Raw genomic sequence first — 19,738 nt, forward strand, 5'->3', positions numbered from 1 at the left:
AAAGTCCGCCTCGCTTCTGCGCAGTTTCCCACTCCGATTCTGCGCATGCGCCTATCCTCCCGCCTTTCGCGTCGATTTATTCCAGTAAAATGGCGAATACGAATAACGTCGCGTCCAAAACGGCCGGTCCTTCATCGAGCACAGGATCTGCCACGACTCGTCGCACCACGCCTTCCGTTTCTGTTGTGTACGAGTCACTTTCTTCTCTCCTTTGTATCGTTCTCTCTATTTTACGTTGCGTCGTTCTTTCGAATCCGTAGACGCAGCGAATTCGAGTCGCTGATGTCCGATAGCAGCGGCGACGAAGAGAAAGCGGAAGGTATCAGCGATTTCGCACTGTTTTCGCCAACTATTTTCGAAAACAACGATGACACTTCTAAGGAAATCCGACGTTCAACGTTCGTTGCCGCGCGTGCTCTTACTATTCCGTCTTCCGCGTCGGTTTACTCCAGGAAAATGACGAACGCGAGCGAAATCGTCGATCACTCGTCGAGCATCGGATCTGCCAGGACTCATCGAATCACACCTTCGATTCCCGCCATGTACGAGTATCGTTTCTTTTTCCTTTTCTCGTACTTTCCTTCCGTCTCTTCTCCTCGATACGCGATGCTCGTTCTTCGATCCACAGACGAAGCGAATTCGAGTCGTTGATGTCCGATAGCAGCGACGACCATGAGAAATCGACCGAGGAAATGGAGTTCGCGATGGACTCACGACCGAAAGGTACCAGAGAAGAAAACGTCGATACCGTGCCGATTCAAGCGCGTGTCTTCGAAGACAAGGACGAGGTAGGTAAAGATACGTGTCAGTGTTTGCACGATAAGTCGGTTTCTTTCGTTTCGCAGATCATTCTGTCGATGATCTGGAACAAAAGTAGGCTCGGCGCGGCCTATTACGACGTCGTTACGTCCGAATTGTTCGTGATGGAAGACGTAACTGACGACGCCGAGTATTTCGACGCGACGAAAGCACTGTACAAGCAATGTTTGCCGCGTTACGTGATCACGTATGCCGGCGTAGCTGTAACGTTCATCAACGCCTTAAAGAAGATGATAATCGGGGAAACGTCGAAGCAAGACTCGACGCATTCCTTCGATTCGAGGAGCACTTTGCGCACCGCAGAACTGAAGATAACCCACAGAAAGGAGCACAATTACGAGCGTTGTTGTCAGAGAGTACGTTGTTTGCAGCTGGATTCGGAACCTAAATACGCGACTAGCGCCGACAGACTGACGTTTTTGAACAGTATACTGAATTTCAAATGTTGCGCCATGATTCACGCTCTCGGATCGCTACTGTTGTTCGTTGATAAACACTGGAGCGATATCGCGTTAGATCGATCCGGACGACCATCGTTCGCGTCGCTTAATTTCGTTACGCTGTAAGTATCGATTGTTTTTCTTTTACTAAGATTTAGCCCCGTTACTTAATCGTTGACGATTCGTACGTTTGTCGCGAATAAAGTCGCGATCTGGTCGCGATGGACGAAGACGCTTACGAGGCACTGAACATAGTGCGAGCCAGGGATCATCCGAGTTTATTCAAGTTCGGCAAAACGAACGCGAAGACGAGGGGTACGAGCCTTTTCACTCTGCTCAGTGGTTATTGTCAGTCTCGACCGGGTGTACAATGTCTCTGGTAAATCGACTAATTATTATCGGAACATCGGAACATCGAAACGATCGAGTCGTTTACGATTTACAGGAAAACGCTGCATCATCCGACACGGAACCTGGCCGTGCTCGAGGAGAGATTGAACACGGTCGAATTTTTCTTGGAGCCGAACAACCGAAACGTCGTCGCAAACCTGTCGGGTTGCTTGAAACACGTGTATCGTTTGACCAACGCTATACTCGCTTGTTGTTCGGGACCGCGAGCAAAAGCGTCCAATTGGTATAAACTGCACAAGGTTGGTTTCACGCGGAGCGCCAAGAATCGAACGCCATTTTACCATTTTCTTTTCAGACCATTTCGCGTGTCATATCCATCGGCGACATCTGCGAGGATCACGCCGAGAAGATTCCATCGTTCCAGCGAATCGTCCAAAGCGTCAGCGCGGAGATGCGATACGTGAAGTATTTCATCGAATACATAGTGGATTTCGGCGAGAGCAGGCGAGAAGGAAAACTCGTGGTTAAACCGAACGTCGATCCTTTGCTGGATGAACGTGAGTAGCACAGCCTTTCTGGAGAAACGTTATTCAACGATCTTTTGCTCGTCCACAGTAAATCACGCGCGACGCACTTTGCCCGAACTACTCACCCGAATGGCGGAGAAAGACATGCGAGAGCACCTGCCTTCTTCGGCCGCAGGCTGCAACATGGTATACTTGCCAAATATCGGTTACGTGCTAGCGATAAATAAGTGGAACCCGACTCCGCCGGAAGAAGACGTCGTATTTGCCGATCTGGAATTCAAATTTAGCATCAACAATGTGCACTATTACAAAAGTTCTTCGGCCAAAGGTTCGTGAAAATCTGTCTTTTTATTTCTCCTACGAAAACTGGCGAATTTTCTTTCAGAGTTGGACGAGACCGTGGGCGATATTATATTAAAGATCGCCGTGCGACAAAATCACATCGTACAGAAGCTCATACGATACGTGAAAAAACACACCGGCTCGATTTTGCGATCGATTCAACTGTGCGCCGAACTGGACATGTACGTATACTCGATGCTATTATCGCCGATCAAAGTATCGAAGAAAGATGGTTGCAGGTTGCTGGCGTTTCACGGAGTGGCGCGCGATTACGATTACGCGAGGCCGATTTTAACCGAATCGAAAACATTGGAAGTAACCGAGGGACGACACCCGCTGCTGGAATGCGCGTGCACGTTCGTCCCGAACGACATTCGTTCCGGAAACGGGAAAAGTTTGATCAAAGTGATAACAGGGCCAAACTCGTGCGGCAAGAGCGTGTATCTGAAACAGATAGGATTGGTGGCGTTCATGGCTCACATAGGCTGCTATGTGCCAGCGAAATCGGCCATCATCGGCACGCTCGATCGTATCTCGACTCAGCTGTCGAACACGGAGAGCATCGGTTTAAACGCCAGCACGTTTCTGCAAAATCTTCGACAGGTGAAACGTCGTATGTCGGTGAAAGAATAGGTCACGAAACGACGAAAAGAGGTCTTTCGATTTCAGATCAACGTCGCCTTTCGCGCGTCTACCTCCGCTTCTCTCGTGATAACGGACGAATTGGACCGGGGTACATCGGAAACCAGCGGATCGTCGTTGGTCGCTGCCGTACTGAACGCGTTCGCGGAAAAAGGTACCGGCTGTCCTCACGTATTTGCCAGCACGCACGCGCACGGCGTGCTCGCGCTGCTTCCTCGAACGCCACTGATCGAGATTCAGGTAATCGATACGAAAGTCTCTCGTTTGAAAAATCTTTCGAAATGTCCCCTTTTTGCGCAGACCTTCGAATACGAGGTAAACGAGGACGACTCGTTGGTTTTTCTCTATCGACTGATCCGCGGAAGTACCGCGCGCAGCTTCGCGCATTCTGCCGCGAGAGCCGCGGAATTGGACGAGACGATCGTCAAACGGAGCCTCGAGGTAATTTCGTCCATCATAGGCGGTCGTTTTATTTGAAAAGTATATCGAGTCGCGCTTCCGAATTCGTTGCAGGTGTTCGAGAAGATGAAGCGAGACGCGCTACCGTCACCGATTCATCGACGCTTTCACGGGTAAGATCGCGCGCATTCGAACGTGCTCGTGCGATTCGTAAAATGAAAACTTCGATTTCAGGGTAAAGCGCATCGTGGAACTGGTCGAAGCGAATACGGACTTTGACTTGGACGAGCTGAAATCATTGGTGCGGCAGACCATACTTCCGAAATAATTTTCATCCCGTTTCGTATTACACGCGTTTACTTTTTTATTTGAAACGCATCGCGCGTTTATCGAAGGTTCATAGATGTCGGTGATTCGATATAAATTATAGAAATGTTTGTACAACGATAGTATCGGTTTAACGTTTCCGAATAAAATATGAGTTACACGAATATACGTTTCTTTCCTCGTTCGTTCGTCGTCGAATAAAAAGGAGAAAACCGTTTGCATCGATGCGACGAATAACGTAAACGACCGATAGATGCCAGGACGATGCAGTCTCCCGGGACGCAGAACGCGACGAAAGAGAGATGTCGCGGCGATCGCGGTCGACCGAAAGTTGGCGCTCGCAGTCTTTCCGTTGTCAATAACGGACACTGGCAGTATCCCGGCACAAAATCCCGGAAACGTCTCGTTCGTGAAATTGGACGAATCTCCGGATGCAAAAGTTCGAGTCGTAGCGTTATCGTTTTGGCGTGCGTTTAAATCCGCGGAAAGAGAGCGCGTTGTCGCGCAGGGCAGGCGACGTATCGTTTTAAGGAGAATTCGCGAAACGGGCGTGCCTTGGACGATCGGTGACGTCCCTGACGCGAAAATATACAACGACCAGAGGCGGCGAGTAACGACGGCGAGACTGCGACTGCGACTCGCGACTGCGACAACGACGGCCGCGACGACGACGTCGACGACGACGATCCCGATATCGAGAAGAAGGAGGAGAAACGGCGATAGCACGAGAACGGGAACGAGGAGAAGGCGTACAAAGAAAATAGAGCAGCGACAGCGGCAGCGACGGAGACAGAACGGTGACGGGAAGGGAAAAGTACCACGGCGGGGAAAACGAACGCACCGCCGCGTGATTTTGAACGCGGACGCTGCTTGTAACTGTCAACGGTCGGATTCCGAAGTCTCGCGAACGCGGGCCCTCCCGTGAGTAAGGCTTCTCGTTCGAATCGTTCAATTTTCGTCGCGTTAATCACGATATCGTTGTCGGTCGACCCGGTGAAGAACCGGCTGCTTCACGGTGCTGGCTACGGCGCGAAAACGCGACTAAATGACCATGGACCACGGCACATGCAACATCGAGACCGGCTACAGCATAAATATCAAGAGGACGGACGGTGAGTAACGCGATGATCGAGCCAACGTATTTTTAGGCGTTTTTCAACGGTCGATCGGTCGAAGGTTTCTTCTCGGAAGGTGGCTCGGTGCCAGCAACGATCGACGTCGATCGAGAACGACCACGACGATACGGCGTGTACGTCGTCGTTCGGTATCGCTTCGACCATCTGGTCACCTTCTTCCTCGAATTTTTTTACGAATCGCGTACTCCCGAAGTCGCCCCGTTTTCCTTTTCATCGCGACAGATCGCTCTTACCTGTCGTGAAACGCGTTCGCGAACCGAGACAACCTAACCTCGACGCGACCAGCGATTATTCGCGTTTTCAAAACGTTTTTCGTACTCGAACAAAGCGACCGGTCGATCCACCGATCGATCTCTCCGCAAATTACGCGCACGTTCACGATTCTCGATATTGGTGACTATCGGAGTTGGGGAGCATAGCGATAAACGCGATAATCGTCGACCAGTGACGGTTCGTGTACACCTGCAGCGCCCGTTTAAGAGTACTCGCCCTTGCGCTTCGACCGCGAACGTGTTCACGCCATTTTCCTTCTTTCTTTCTTTTTTCGGTTTACGTATCGTTTCCTGAAAAATTCGGTACCGTCGAACGCGTCGACGGAGCAACGGATATCCTTTCACCTACTAAACTTTATTCGTAACGCGTGCAACCGAAATAGGAAGAAAATCACGCCGTCGCCGTCGTTGCAACCATCGTCTTCGAATCATTAATCTCGTTCCTCTTACGCGCTCCAAATGTTACGCGCGAAACGTGATCTTTTCGTCGTCCGATATTCGAAGTAAAGCGTATACGGCGTACACGTTTTCGAATCGGAAAGAACCCCGCCAACGACGATCGTCGTTTTCAGCGAACGACCGCGAATTCTCGTTGAAACTCGTGACTCAGAGCAGTCGCCGAGAAAGGAAAGGCCACGAGAACTAGCCGACAACCGGTCAGAGGTGGATGCCGCACCGCGCCGCACCGGGGCTCGTAATCCCGCTTCGAGGTTGCGATCGATCGGGAAAAACGCAAAATGCGAAACGCGTCGACCGCGGGCCAGTCGGTCGGTGCGTCGTTGGAAAAGCGGCTGCATGCTCGCGGGAAGAAAGCGGATCGCTAACCCGATCTCGAACGCGCTAATAATATTTATAGCCTGCTGCAGCCGGCCATATAAATAGGCGTACCGCGAGTACGGATGTTCGAGCGTCCCTTGTCGACGTTGCTCCGCGCGTTCCACGACGTAGGCCGATTACCGAACGGAATCCGATTATCCTCGATACCCCGCATCTTCTCCCAATTACCGTGACATCGTCATCGACGAACTCCGCGCTCGCTCTCGTTGCGTCGCGAGGTCGATCCGGTTCGCGAGAGGAAATCGATGACGAGATCGTTTCGATCGGAACGGAGTGCGTCGTGACGCGTTTCGGTCGCTCGGCCACGGAACGCAACAAGTGGCCGACACGCGCCGCGTCGCGACTTCTTCGAACCTCGCCGACGACCACAAGCGCTTTACCGAATTTCGATTCTTCCGATTTTGTCCGACGGTCGTCGCGCGTCGACGAAAGACCTTGCCCGAAATCGAAAGCCGAGCGTGGCACGCGATCGCGACGCGACGTGCAGGGACTCGCACGTGGGCGCTGCGTCCTTATAAGGAGGCTCGTCGCGAGATTCTTACCTCGCCAAACCTTACCTTTTATTCGCTCTTACGTCATCCGCAAACACGTTTCTTTGCGATTCCTCGTTCGCGGTCGCCAACGGACCATGTGCGTCGCAACTCGACGTCTCCGACGGACGATCCGTTTTCGACACAAAACTTTTCGAACTCGTTTAAATGGCAGCTGGACGCAGCGGCGCCGAACGCGTTAACTTTTCGATCCGTGCCCTGCTTGTCGCTCTATCCCACGCGATTCGATCAAAGGTCAATTTATGCTAGACATCCCTGCAGTTATCGTACCGTCTACGTGCCTTTTCTTTCTCCGTATACGTTGCCCCCTTGAACAGCGACGTGAGAACTTCTCTTCGTAGCGCGTCGAGTAAAGTGGTTTTTCAAATCTCGAAGAGTAATATTCAATAAGTTATAATTACCCGCGAACGAAGCGTCAGAAAGTACTCGAAAATCATTTCCAGCCGTCGTTCTACCCTAACTGCGGTCTTGCAATTAAGCATTAGAATTATACTCCTCTAGAATTCCGATCATATAGGAGAAAAGGAGGAACGTCGGTATTATTCTTGCAGCGAAAAAGGAGAAATCGTTAATCGTCTTCGAGCAAGATCGACGCGGAATAATGCGAAGGTTGGTGGGATAACGCGTGGCGTTTCTTTCAGGTCGCGTCCACTCTGCGGTGGTTTCCGGCGTTAACTGGGAACAACGCACAGTCACCGTAGAATGGTTCGAGAGAGGAGAGACCAAAGGAAAAGAGGTAAGATCTTTGAGAATCGCGCGAATCGAAGGATCGCGCGAGTAACCGTTTCCCTTTTGGCTTCCAGGTGGAGATCGACGCGATTCTTGCCCTGAACCCGGACCTGACGAATCAGAAAACGATGGGACCACCAGCTCCGATGAACAACCACGTTCTAATTTCCTCTAGAGCAAGGGTACGTATCGTCGCGGCGCTCGAAAGGAACGAAAACGCATAATCGGAGCAACGACACTCACCGTTGCTCCGACCGAACGCGACACGAATATTCGCGACCTAGGTAAAAAGCTTCGCTCGCTGATCACCACCGTATCGTACACCGATGCGATAAATCGTCGTCGCGTGATCCTGTCATCCGCTCGGTCTTCGAAAGTTAATATCGATCGAGCATCGACGACCAAAGTCGCTTCATCGTTCCCGTTACTAACACGATCGCATCTTTTTTCCTTCATGGACGCTGCTCGTTATCTCGGACTTGGCTCTCGACCATGGATCCTCGACGACCGACCTCGGGCTCCCGTCCGATACCGATCGAATCCCGATACGTCTCTTCGCATCTTCTTCTCGTCGTCGCGATATCCGACGACCGACGCTACTCGCTCGTCGATCCCCTCGTTAACGCGGAACCCCTCGAATCGCTTTTCGCTGCCGAACCGATCCCGACGGTTCGAGCGATCTCGCGAGTCCCTTCGCGTTAGGGCGCTCGCGCGCGCAAACGAACGGAAACGTAGGACTCGTCGGGCGAAGAGGACGAGGGGGTGGACGAGTCGGAGAACCAAGAGGAGGGCTCCCTTGGACGACACGGCGGGCACACCGGTCACGCCGCAAGAAACGGCCTTGCATCCGCAACGCTTCCTGTACGAGTCGTTTCTGCTCTTTCGGTAAACCTCGATCCTGTATCTTTCTTCCTCTCCCTTCCTGTTTTCCGACTCCTAGCTATTTCCTGCCACTTCACCACGTTCCATCCATCGATCGCGCTCGGATCGTCCACTTGTGTCGCGAAACCTTGTTCGTCCGTTCCGAGATCTATTCGTCGTCCTTTTGGCCCTCGTTGCACGCTCATCGTCGTCGTCGTCGTCGTTTTAGCGACGCAGTTCTCTGCTTTCGTGTCCATCACGCGTCACGCCATTGCCGCTTTTCGTTTTTCTGTTTTCCGCAAAGATCCTTTTATTTTGTTCGGAACAACGTTGTTTCGAATTTCGCGGACGACGAACGGAACGTTTCATTTGCTTTATTTTTTTCGCACTGTCGCGCGGTATTCGCAACTCGTGTATCGTGATTCACGTCGTATATTCGTTTTCTTTTCCTGCATTGTTCTTTCGAACGATCGTTAAAATACGTTTTCTCTGTTTCTTTTTGCAGCATTCGACAAAGCCATCGATCCCGGTAAAAGGTACGTCGTATTCGAGATAAAATGCCGCGTTCCTACGCCTCTGCCGTGTAACTTGGTCGGACAAAAGAAACGTGTACCGGTAATCGACTACGATTCGCGTGGGACGTTTCGCGGCCACGTACGCGAACGTGGAATAAATCGATTTTCCAAGAGGCGAAGGTGTGCGCGGATATCGTTCGTACGTCGTTGGAACACGGCGTGCTAGCGTGCAAGCTGACCGACGCTGACCGTCGCGTCGTCGACGCTCCTGCGCCATGCGCCGTCGTACGCGATGGCACAAGGGCAAGGACCTCGACGGACGATGCATTTTCCTAGTACGACGCTCTGACCCGCGTCGCGCGCATACTCGCCACGGTTTTTTCCGCGTGCCAACCTTGTTTGTTTCCGCTGTCCGTTATCCGTCTCGCGCTTTCGCCTTGCTCGAAATCGATCGGACAAGAACCGGTGAGCCCGTGCGAGTTTCTCGAACCATGAGGTTCGATCCGTTTAGCCACTGTTTCGGAAGGAAAAACAAGATAAACGATGTCGACCACGGAAACGCGACGCAACACCCGAACCTTCGACCATTCTCCGAGCAGATCGTACACGGTAACCACGCGAATCGTATCGAAATCGGCTCTTCGTTCTCCCACGTTATCGTCGCTAGAGCTTAAAGAAACGTCGGAAATCTCCCGATTGACGCGTGTCGTTTGCAGCGGGTTCCAACCGGCAATTGTCGCGGCAAACGGGCCGCCCCACCAACATAATACCGCCGGCTACCACCGTCAACGGACACGGTGATTCCGTGACAGGACTAACCAGCCGTCGAGAACTCGAGAACATACCTCCGACGCCCACCGCGCAGACGGGCCCCTACAACGTGACCGTAACAACCTCGATTAAGCAGAAACAACAGCAGCAGCTGCAGTCGCAGCAGCAGCAGCAACAACAACAGCAGCAGCAACAACAGCAGCAAACGCAGCAGCAACAGGCCCAAGTCGAGAATGGCCGAAGTAGACGATCGAACGTCGTCAAGGAAGTGGAAAGGTTGAAGAAGAACAGAGAGGAGAGGAGACAGAGGCAAGCGGAACTGAAGGAGGAGAAAGAGGCTCTCATGAATTTGGATCCAGGAAATCCAAATTGGGAATTTCTCGCTATGATAAGGTAGGTATCCATCGTTTCGTCTTCGAATCGATCGTTCGAACGTCGACTTACTCGTCGTTCTTTTTCCGTGCTCCAGAGAATACCAAAACAGCATCGAGTTTAGACCCCTTCGAGAAACGGACGCCGTGGAAGACCACCAGATCACCGTATGCGTTAGAAAACGTCCGCTGAACAAGAAGGAGGTAGCGCGAAAGGAAGTCGACGTAATCAGCGTGCCAAGCAAGGATCAGATGATTGTTCACGAGCCAAAGGCGAAAGTCGATTTAACCAAATACTTGGAGAACCAAATATTTCGATTCGATTACGCGTTCGACGAGACCTGTAACAACGAAATCGTCTACAAATACACCGCGAAACCTTTGGTCCAGACCATCTTCGAAGGCGGAATGGCCACGTGTTTCGCGTACGGTCAGACCGGCAGCGGCAAAACGCACACGATGGGCGGAGATTTCAACGGGAAAACGCAAGACTGCAAGAAGGGTATATACGCGATGGTCGCCAAAGACGTGTTCAAGTGTCTCAAGTTGGCCAAGTATCGCCCGTTGAATTTGATCATCTCTGCCAGCTTCTTCGAAATATACTCCGGTAAGGTGTTCGATCTTCTGGCGGACAAGGAGAAGCTGAGAGTATTGGAAGACGGTAAACAGCAGGTACGTCTCGCGCGCTCGTTCTAGCTGGTTCGTCATCGTAATCGGTGTCGTCGTTGTAGGTGCAAATAGTCGGATTAACGGAGAAGGTGGTCGAAACTTGCGACGAAGTACTGAAGCTGATACAACACGGAAACAGTGCCAGAACGAGCGGGCAAACGAGCGCGAATTCCAATTCTTCGCGATCGCACGCGGTATTTCAGATTATAGCCCGAACCCCGGGAACGCACAAGGTCCACGGAAAATTCTCTCTGATCGATCTCGCGGGCAACGAGAGGGGAGCGGACACGTCGTCCGCCAATAGACAAACTCGTGAGTTTTGCGCGATTTCCGCCTATTCCGGGTCGTATCCGTCTCGTAAACGTGTTTGTTCGCTGTTCGCAGGGATGGAAGGAGCCGAAATCAACAAATCGCTGTTAGCTTTAAAGGAATGCATTCGCGCGTTGAGTCGAAAGGGAACTCATCTACCTTTCAGGGCGAGCAAGTTGACTCAAGTGCTGAGGGACAGTTTCATCGGTGAAAAATCGAAAACATGCATGGTAATCTATCGTCGTTAGGTTCCACTGGTCGCGTTATGCAACGCGGATGAAAAGAACGTTACCGTGTTTACAGATCGCGATGATTAGTCCGGGAATGAGTTCGTGCGAGCACTCGCTCAACACTCTGAGATACGCGGATCGAGTGAAGGAATTAGCCGCGACCGATCCAACGGAAGCGAAGGTTTCGCCGACGGACGACGACCGAGGGTTAAAGATCGAAGAGCAATCGAACAACAGCGTTTTGTCGGACAGCGATTTGGCGCAACTTCGATCGTTGAACGTAAGTTCTACGTTGCTTTCCCTTTCTCTTCCATTTTACACGATTTACCTAGTTGTCCGTTTCACGCTAGGAGGGTGAGATTTCGCAAGATCTTTACACTTTCCACGAGGCAGTATCCGCGTTGCAAATGTTGGAAGAAGAAGTTCTGGACACGCACAAGATGGTCATGGATAATACGACCAGATTCCTGAACGACGCGCACAGCGTGTTCAGCGCGACGCACGAAGTAGATTACGACCAAGAAGGTAAGGCGGACGGACGTATACGCGTGTACGCGGTGTCCCCGAAAGATCGTACGATTTTAAAACCGCGAATTCTCCGCATCGCGTTCGGAGAACTTACGGTTTTCGGGATCGCGCGTCCCTTTCGAGGTATCTCGTGCACGAACGCGTATACGCGCGCATGTACGTATACATCGTTTGTTGGCAAGCGACTCTTTCCGCTTAGCGTATGCGCGAACGCGCACCTACGGAGAAACGTGTGCTTCTTGTTTCCTTGTTTCGTTCCCGCTTCGAGAATCTCGTAACTTTCGACTAGATCCGGCACGAAACTTTTACCCCTCTATTCGCATGCATGCCACGTAACCGTTTAGTTTCTTTCTTCGACGCGTGCAAGCGATTTCTACCTCTTCTTTTCTTCTCTCTACCTCTTTTTCTTTTTCTTCTTCTTCTACTCTCCGATTTCGCAACGGTTGCTCCGATCGAATGGCGTCGCGATTCTAATTCTCTCGCGTGTCGGACGCGATACTTTCGCTCTCTGCCTCTTGTTCGTTGCAAAGCGCGCGCGACGATCGTAACTCGCGAACGAAAGACGGAACTCGATGATACGACGGCGAACCGAATAGCAAGAAGGGGGCGGGTTAGGGTAGGAAGCGTGCATCATTGTGTGTATGAAATTTTGCAACAGATTCGCGCGGTAAAGATAAGGCATACGCAAGCGAGCCGTTTAAACGGAAGGGAGAGGACGCCGGGACGAGGACGACGACTACTACGACGAGCTCGAGTACGTTGAGTGCTATAGCCGCGGCGAGGAAGGACGATGTCGAGATTGCATCGGACGATGACGCGTGGCCCGTCGTAAAGGAGACCGTCCACGTGACCAGTAAAGCTTCGTTCGCGTCTCCTTGGAAGGACGAGATGGTGGAACGCGAAAGCGACGCTAGCTCGAGCCACGATTCCGATCGCGAGTCGTTCACCGTTGACCGTCGAAACGAAAGAGCATCGAGCGTCGAGCGCGTTTCAGCGAGGAATCGTTTCAACGCAAATCGGACCGTGCCTAATTCCGTGCCACGATTCAAATGGTCCATCGTTGGGAAAAAGAAAGCGCAAAAGTACCATTGGTCGGGCACGTTTAACGATCGCGTGAAAAAGTATCGTACCATCGGCGACGGACCGAAAGACGTCCGATCGTTTCGTTCGTTCCTCGATACGATGCCCGATCCGAATTACAATTACAACTACGAAGCTTTCGACGAACAAAAGGCTACGAAGAAAAGCAAATTGATTCTCTATGACGATCTAAACGTGGACGAGGAGAGCAGCGAAAGTAACGAGAACGCGAAACGTAACGATCGTCGAGGGTTAGGCTTCGCGAATCTTTGTAAAGACGAACGCGACGCGACGCGCGATCGACCAAACGATCTCGCGACTTTCCGATGCTCGGAACTCGAAAACGATCGACGAATCGTCGACGATACCGAAATTCCTTGCGAAACCCTTTCCGATGGCTCGTATTTTCCCAAACACTGCCCATCATCGGTTGACCGATCATCTTCTTTCGGACTTTGCGATTTATTGCTCCTGATCGTTAGAAACCTCCTCCTTTTTTCGTTCTTGCCCACCCTGTACGTCGCCTTTTTCGTTTACGTACAAAGTCCGACCCAAGGACGATAGATCGGTTTACTCTCAACGATTCGCGCGTGATTCGTCGAGTTCGAAGAATCGATCGGCCGTTATTTTAAGGATTAAACCCTAGCTGTATCGCGTACATTCCATGTCAGCGTCGATCGGCCGCGATCGATCCTCGTAGAAATCTCTTTTGTCGTTAGCGACGATAACGATCCGATCCACGACCGGAGCGTGTGGAAAATCTTCGATCGAAAAGTCGAATTCGGAATTCCCTGTTATCGAAATGTCCCTACGAAGAGAAGCGAGTGCCGTGACGATACACGGAGGAACGTACGCATAAAGGAACAAGAAACAAGGTTTTCGCGTTATCGTGGTGCGCGCCTCTCGCGCGAAACTCATTGCTTTGTAGCAGCTGTAAAAGGATGCGGTCTGACCAACAACAACTACTACTACCGCCTACGACAGCAACAACAACAACAACAACAAAGAACACAACAACGACACATTTGAACGTAATGTCACAAACCCTTGCAGATTTGAGACGGAAAAGAGCAAAGTTTGAGTCGCCCTACCCGAGGAGGTTCTCGTTACGTAGACGTCTGATAGAGAGAAAACAATTTTCCGACGGTACGAAATCATTCGATTCGCAATCACGTAAAAAAGCTGCTTACCACCCTTAATATCCACCAGTGATGTTAATTGCTCGTTCACGGTTTACGATCGTCGAACGGGTCGTGCCATTAAAACGCATCCGCATCTACGCTAATGAAATCCTTGAAACGCGTAACGCTTTTAACCGACATGTTTTTAAACTATCGCTCAAGCAAGAAAATGCAAAAACGCCGATCACGCTTTTATATTTGACGTTTCACGAAAAGAAAAAATGACATCGCGAACGAAACTAAAACCCTCCCCCATTCTCTCGAATAAGCGCTTCGAACGAATCACCATTCATCCGCGCGCAAATTCTCTCTCGCTCTCCTCGTCGACGAGAACGTTTTAGCGCGTCATTTTCTTTCTGTTAATGTACACGAATTGAACTGTTAATAAATATATATTATTTTTATGGATTTTCGATCTAACGATATCGTTCCCTCGTACGCCAACTATAGCTTGTGACGCAACGACCCGATCAAGCGGTCGACGCGTCTCGTCGTTTCAGGATCGTCCGTGATCGTTCCACGCTCGAATCGCGAACTGTTTCGAAACGAAACACAGCGGAGCCCGATGGTTCGTCGATCAAATCGAATACGACGCGCGTTCGATCGTCGACGATGCCGATTCATTCCGACTCGCTTCAAGTTCACGCATTCACTGTCAGACTCATTTTTTTTCGCTCACCGGCGTCGCGATACGAGGCTGGCAACAGCGAGACGACTACTGACAAATTTATTGTTTGTTACAGCGTATGCCCAAAAGTGGGAACAACTACTCGTGCAACAACGCGACACCTTGAACGCCGCGATCGATCAGGTCAGTCAGTTTCGTGGTCAGCTGTTGCAAGAGGAGCAGATCAGCCAGAAGATGACGCGAACCCGTAATTCGCGATATAATTAAGTCAGATAATATCCTTTTTACGAAAGCGAGAAACAGAAGCGCAGAACATCAAGGTTGCGAGAGAGGGAGAGAAAGAGAGATAAAGAGATAGAGCGTACCAGTTTAAAAAGATCAGATAAGTGGGCGGAAAGGAGGAGGAGACGAGCGAGCGAGAAGGGAGAGCAGCGGAGCGACGACGAGCAATACGACCAAATTACCGACCGATCGATTACTCGATCGCTACGCGTCCACCGTAATATTCGGGTATCGTTGCTCGCCGCTAGGTTCCGTTTCGAGAACGTAAATTTTCGAGTCTGCTCCTCCGTTTTTGCCCTTCTCACCGATCCGCCCGAAATCGCTCGAACACGAACAGGTTCCTACGCGGAGAGGTAAAGGTAACCGAGAGCGTAAGTCCACGAGAACGGGTGTCGCGCGATCACCGTCCATTCGTTCGCGAACCGAGTATCGCCTTCTCTTTTTTCTGTTCGTTCTCCCTTTCGCCTGATTTACCCCGTTATCGTTAATCCAGACTTCCCGTTCTTTTGCGATGGCGTCGCGTTAATCTTGCCGTGGATGCGCGTCTCGAGACTCGATCCGAGGCGCGTTACTCTCTCGCGCGGTGCCTCTCGTCTCGAATCGCTGCGAAATATCGTAAACGGTTCGCGCTTCGAAACCGAGCCAAGGCGTTCGCCCGGCCGAACAGATAAAAGCGCGAACCGTTTGCCTTACCCGCGTACGTTTTTCTTTTCATCTTCTTACCGCGTATCACGGCTCGCAGGCTTGGAAGACAAATATAGATTCGTAGGTGAACGCGGGGTAAACGTATGTACACGGTAAATGGCGCAAACTGTCTCTTCATGTGCGCGCGTACGTTCGCGTATAATATGTAGAAAAAGAAGGGAAAGTATGCGATACAAAGGTATTACCTTTCGAACGTTTTCGAAACGCAGACGTTAAGAATAGGTTAAAAAACGCTTTTCCGTTCGCTATACCAGTGACACGAGTTTTAAACGAACGCGTAAATGTACGAAGCGCGAAGATCGCTCCTTCCCTCCAAAAGTTACGAATAAAATCTAACGATAAACACTCGTTACGCGCGTATCTATGTAATTCGAAAAGCGATCGATTCGCTGGACACTTATCGCGGTTAGACTCGCCGTTTAATCGCAGCCTTCCGACACGCGTGTTTTTATTTATTTCCTTTTATCGCGGAATCGATTATTCGTGTCATTGGATCGAAGAAAATTGACCGGCACTTTGCGATCGACGTTCTCAACGTTCCTAATCCGGGAGGACCCGGTTACGCTCGACGGAGAAAATCGCCGCTGGAATTTCGGATATCTTAGGTCGGACGAAAAGAAAACGATATTCACGGATCCATCGCCGAACGAGATCTTCGTAGAGCGCCATTATTATTTTATACGTTCCCGGTGTGTCCTTCATCAACCAAATTGCATCCGATTTCGATGGTATAGTCATAGTCGGCCGAAGAAGAAGAAACGTTACGACATTCTTCTTCTTTCCCTTTTTTTTTTTTTAGATTCTATTATTTCCAATCGCTTTAGATATTTTTTTTACGCTCTTGTACTTTTATTTTTTTTCCTCGTGGATTTGTTATCGATATAGCAACGATTTTTCTTTTTCTGTCGTTTGATTTCATTTTTGTTTTCTTTTTTCATTACTTTTACGAAGGTGCGATATCGAACGAACAGTGTTATACGAAAAAAAAGAAAGGGAGAAACGCATTTTACGAGTGATTCGAAGATTCGCGTTCCGCCGTCGAACAGAGAACGAAGTTTTTCGTAGGACGCGAGAAAATCGTACCGCGGTAGCGAAGACGAGCGACGTCTCGGCAGAAGGAGGCCGAAAAAGGATACGCTGGACGGCGAGAACGAGCGTGGAGAAAATTAGAGATAAAACGACGGATCGTCGACTTATTTCGTTGACAAAATTCGATTTTTATAGAAATGTATTTATATAGATAAAAGCCACATGGTTGTATCGCGTATAAAGAGGAGAAAAAAAATTTGCACACCTAGCATAAGCGTCGCAAAGCATTCTGTTCACTCGTGATACGTATTTTAATCGATCGCGCTCAAACGGTCGGCGCGAACCATTTCTGTATCGTTATTTTATCCGACGAGGCATCGATAATGTTTTATTAGAAGTAAAAGAAAAAAAATTAAAGTTTCGTAGAAGTCGTGCGTTTAATGATCTTGTTTCTTTTATCTTGCCATTATTTGCAACATCGCGCGAGCTCACGGGTCGGGTAACGAGAGTCGGAAGCCGAGAGCCTCCTACAGCTAGCCTTCTAATCCACGCGGAGAGCGCGTCGATTCGACGTTCAAAGATGCCAACGCGGTTATTATTTCGTTGCGAGATAACGGTTACGCGAAGGGGACAAGGCGAAGCACGGTCGTTCCTGAATTTTACGCTTCCTGCGGAAAAACGAGTAAGTCGGAGATAAAGAGATTCTATCCTCTGTTGCCTAATAAATAGTAAAAGAGAAGATGCGGTAATCGATACGAAATACGAAAAATGGCAGGTCCGTTTCGCGTACCAATCACAGATACTTTTGCGCAACTTTGTATCGATATAGACGGTGGAAGAAGAAAATACAAGAGAACGATGATTTCCAAAATAACGTGTTTATTAAAAACCGTATACGTATTTACGTTCTTTCGTGTACGACAAATTACTTGGCCAGCAAGTAAAATTTGTTTACGCGCGCGATATCTTTTGCGACAAGATCGATGTACCGACGATTAAAAATCCCCCCTCCCGATAAATATACTCCCTCTTACATAGGTTCTTACGTTAGATCACAGTCTTCGATTGGATTTCGTAAATGTCCGCGCGTTTTATCCTAACGCGAATTGTATATAACAGAGTAGACCGGAACGAAAAGTGAAACGAACGGAAGCATATTGGTAGCGAGACGCTATCTGATCGATGAATTACACGCGAAACAAAACGTATTTACGCAGACGAATCTAGTCGGCGCGAAAAAAATCTTTGGTCGAAAAAATACTAACAGGGTGTCGCGCGACATTTCGCTACGAATCACCGTAACGGACGTCAGTCGTTATCGAAATCATCCTGACCGCTGCCGTCCTCCTCCAAAACGATGGTGTCCTGTCGTTCCGTGAACAGGGTATCTTGACCGAGAGCCGGCACTTGTCTGGAGAATTCGCTGGTAGCCCATAAGAACAGATCCAACGTTTGCTCCGTACACTCGGCGATGAATCTGACGAACGGTCGGACATCTCCCGCGTTAGCGATCTGGAGGTTCTCGTAGTAGGTGTGCCGGTGTTGTTTGTGAATGATAACCGGCGGATAGCCGGCCTGCATGAGGATCATGTTCATTAACAAGCGAGACGTCCTGCCGTTACCGTCGGAGAACGGATGTATGTGCACCAGCTTGTAATGCGCCAAAGCCGCGTACCTGAAAACGACGAAGCAGAATGAGAAGAAGGATCCCGCGACCATTCTTCGCGACGGTTTCTCGCTTACCTGACCGGATGCATTCGAATAGCCCTTTCGCTGTTCAACCACATCGCGAATTCCTCCATCAGGTAATGTATGTCACCGGGACCGGGAGGCACGTGACCACCGACGTACACTTGGGTGCGTCGAAATTGACCGCCTTGGACGGGATCCACGTGTCCCAGAACGCGCGTGTGTATATCGAGTATGTCCTTGATGGAAATGGAGCCAACTCGATTGACCAGGGTGGCGTTGATGTATTTCATCGCAGCGTCCAACCCGAGAATCTCGTTGTGCTCGTCGATGCTCTTGCCAGCGACCGCGGTACGAGTTTCGACTATGGCTCTGGTTTGCGCGAGATTCATCGTGTTTCCCTCGATACCAACCGTGTGGTAAATGTGTTGAAAGTAAGCCTCCTTTTTGGCGCGAATCAAAGCAGCGTTGTTATCCGGTATAGCGGACAACGCGTTCCTCTTCTCGTCTATGCGCCTGAGCATCCGCCTATCCAATTCTTCGACGACGCGAGCCGTCCTCTGACTGTTTATCAGAGCTCCCTCGTGATTCGGTTGGTAACTCAACGCCCGTACATAATATTCGTTCGCTTTGATCACGTCGTTCTGCGTGTGCTCGAGAAATTCTCCGTAATGATTCAAGATATCCGGATGGCGAGGAGCCAAAGCGACCGCGTGTCGAAACAATTTGACCGCCTTCTTTCGCTTTCCCGATAATTTCATCTCGAGCGCCAAGTGCAACGACGTTAACGCCTCGGCGGTGGTCCTCGCGCTGTCTCGGGCTTCCAGTCGATCCAACTGAGACCACGTCGGCAACGCCACGTCCAAGGTATCCGCTTCGTCGTACACGTCCAACGTACCTTCCGAGGGCAACGGGACGAATACATGGCGATAGTCGTAATCTGAAAGAGGAAAAGAAGAGCTTACGGTTTGTCGTTAGAGGTTAGGAGACGACTCGCGACATCGTCCTACCTGGAAAACCCTTGAAAGAACCGCGAATGTATTGAGACAACAGGGTGCCGATGACTGCAACCGCGACACCGGACGCGAACACTAGAAACGCGACGATACGATTCGCCGTCATAACGTCGCTGGCATTTTCTCGACGCTTCGTCCCGTTCACGTACACGGATTTTCCGTCGAATCCGTAAACCAAGTTTCCGCGCGACGCCAGCATGTTTTCGCGAACAGTTTCCTTCGATTGATCAATCGCGTCATGCTCCCGCGTATCCACTAATCGCTTCGATCTACGTCTAAACGTAAACTGACGTAAACGACGCGTCAACGTCGTGTCGACCCAGCTCGACCCGCGATCCGACAGTTCCGTATAGCTCGACCATGTGGTTCTCGCCGATTGGTCCAACTACGATCCCGTTCACTTCGGTCAGAAAGTAAGACACAACAAGAGGCGACACTCTTTAGCCGACACCTCCGGTGTTCGTCCCTTTAAATCGCCTCTACGGACACGCGGGAAATTCGT

The 19,738-nt window shown here is 50.4% G+C and overlaps 3 protein-coding genes across 11 annotated transcripts; 2 read left to right on the forward strand and 1 right to left on the reverse strand.

The window, feature by feature from the left end:
• Positions 1–77: 77 nt before the first annotated feature.
• LOC105663733 (mutS protein homolog 5-like) lies at positions 78–4,011 on the forward strand. 2 transcript variants are annotated; one of them, XM_012294639.2, is made up of 13 exons: positions 78–187; positions 261–542; positions 629–1,381; positions 1,465–1,638; positions 1,705–1,909; positions 1,966–2,167; positions 2,226–2,465; positions 2,523–2,661; positions 2,719–3,082; positions 3,149–3,361; positions 3,422–3,562; positions 3,635–3,693; positions 3,755–4,011. In XM_012294639.2, the coding sequence occupies exons 1-13, from the start codon at positions 90–92 to the stop codon at positions 3,846–3,848; spliced, it is 2,964 nt and encodes a 987-aa protein (XP_012150029.2). In that variant the 5' UTR covers positions 78–89; the 3' UTR covers positions 3,849–4,011. The 2 variants fall into 2 exon arrangements, with proteins under 2 accessions (XP_012150029.2, XP_076392228.1); XM_076536113.1 differs by having other exon boundaries at positions 110–542; positions 629–788; positions 846–1,381.
• A 170-nt stretch (positions 4,012–4,181) lies between these two features.
• On the forward strand, positions 4,182–16,972 carry Klp10A (kinesin-like protein 10A). Of its 8 annotated transcripts, none has more exons than XM_076536108.1 (13): positions 4,182–4,768; positions 4,847–4,959; positions 7,285–7,379; positions 7,447–7,554; positions 8,108–8,257; positions 8,739–8,769; positions 9,465–9,912; positions 9,989–10,562; positions 10,622–10,871; positions 10,944–11,098; positions 11,172–11,378; positions 11,449–11,623; positions 12,285–13,736. In XM_076536108.1, the coding sequence occupies exons 2-13, from the start codon at positions 4,893–4,895 to the stop codon at positions 13,268–13,270; spliced, it is 3,246 nt and encodes a 1,081-aa protein (XP_076392223.1). In that variant the 5' UTR covers positions 4,182–4,768; positions 4,847–4,892; the 3' UTR covers positions 13,271–13,736. The 8 variants fall into 8 exon arrangements, with proteins under 8 accessions (XP_076392223.1, XP_076392222.1, XP_076392224.1 ...); XM_076536110.1 differs by lacking the exon at positions 12,285–13,736 and adding exons at positions 13,760–13,852; positions 14,631–16,972 and having other exon boundaries at positions 4,184–4,959; XM_076536107.1 differs by having other exon boundaries at positions 4,182–4,959.
• Positions 16,973–17,393: 421 nt separating this feature from the next.
• Positions 17,394–19,599, reverse strand: Fic (FIC domain protein adenylyltransferase). The gene is made up of 3 exons (XM_003707352.3): positions 19,231–19,599; positions 18,275–19,160; positions 17,394–18,206 (listed from the first exon to the last, which is right to left on the reverse strand). The coding sequence occupies exons 1-3, from the start codon at positions 19,433–19,435 to the stop codon at positions 17,840–17,842; spliced, it is 1,458 nt and encodes a 485-aa protein (XP_003707400.1). The 5' UTR covers positions 19,436–19,599; the 3' UTR covers positions 17,394–17,839.
• Positions 19,600–19,738: the final 139 nt, after the last annotated feature.

Source organism: Megachile rotundata, chromosome 10 (assembly GCF_050947335.1).
Source record: "Megachile rotundata isolate GNS110a chromosome 10, iyMegRotu1, whole genome shotgun sequence".
Lineage (NCBI taxonomy): Eukaryota > Metazoa > Arthropoda > Insecta > Hymenoptera > Megachilidae > Megachile > Megachile rotundata.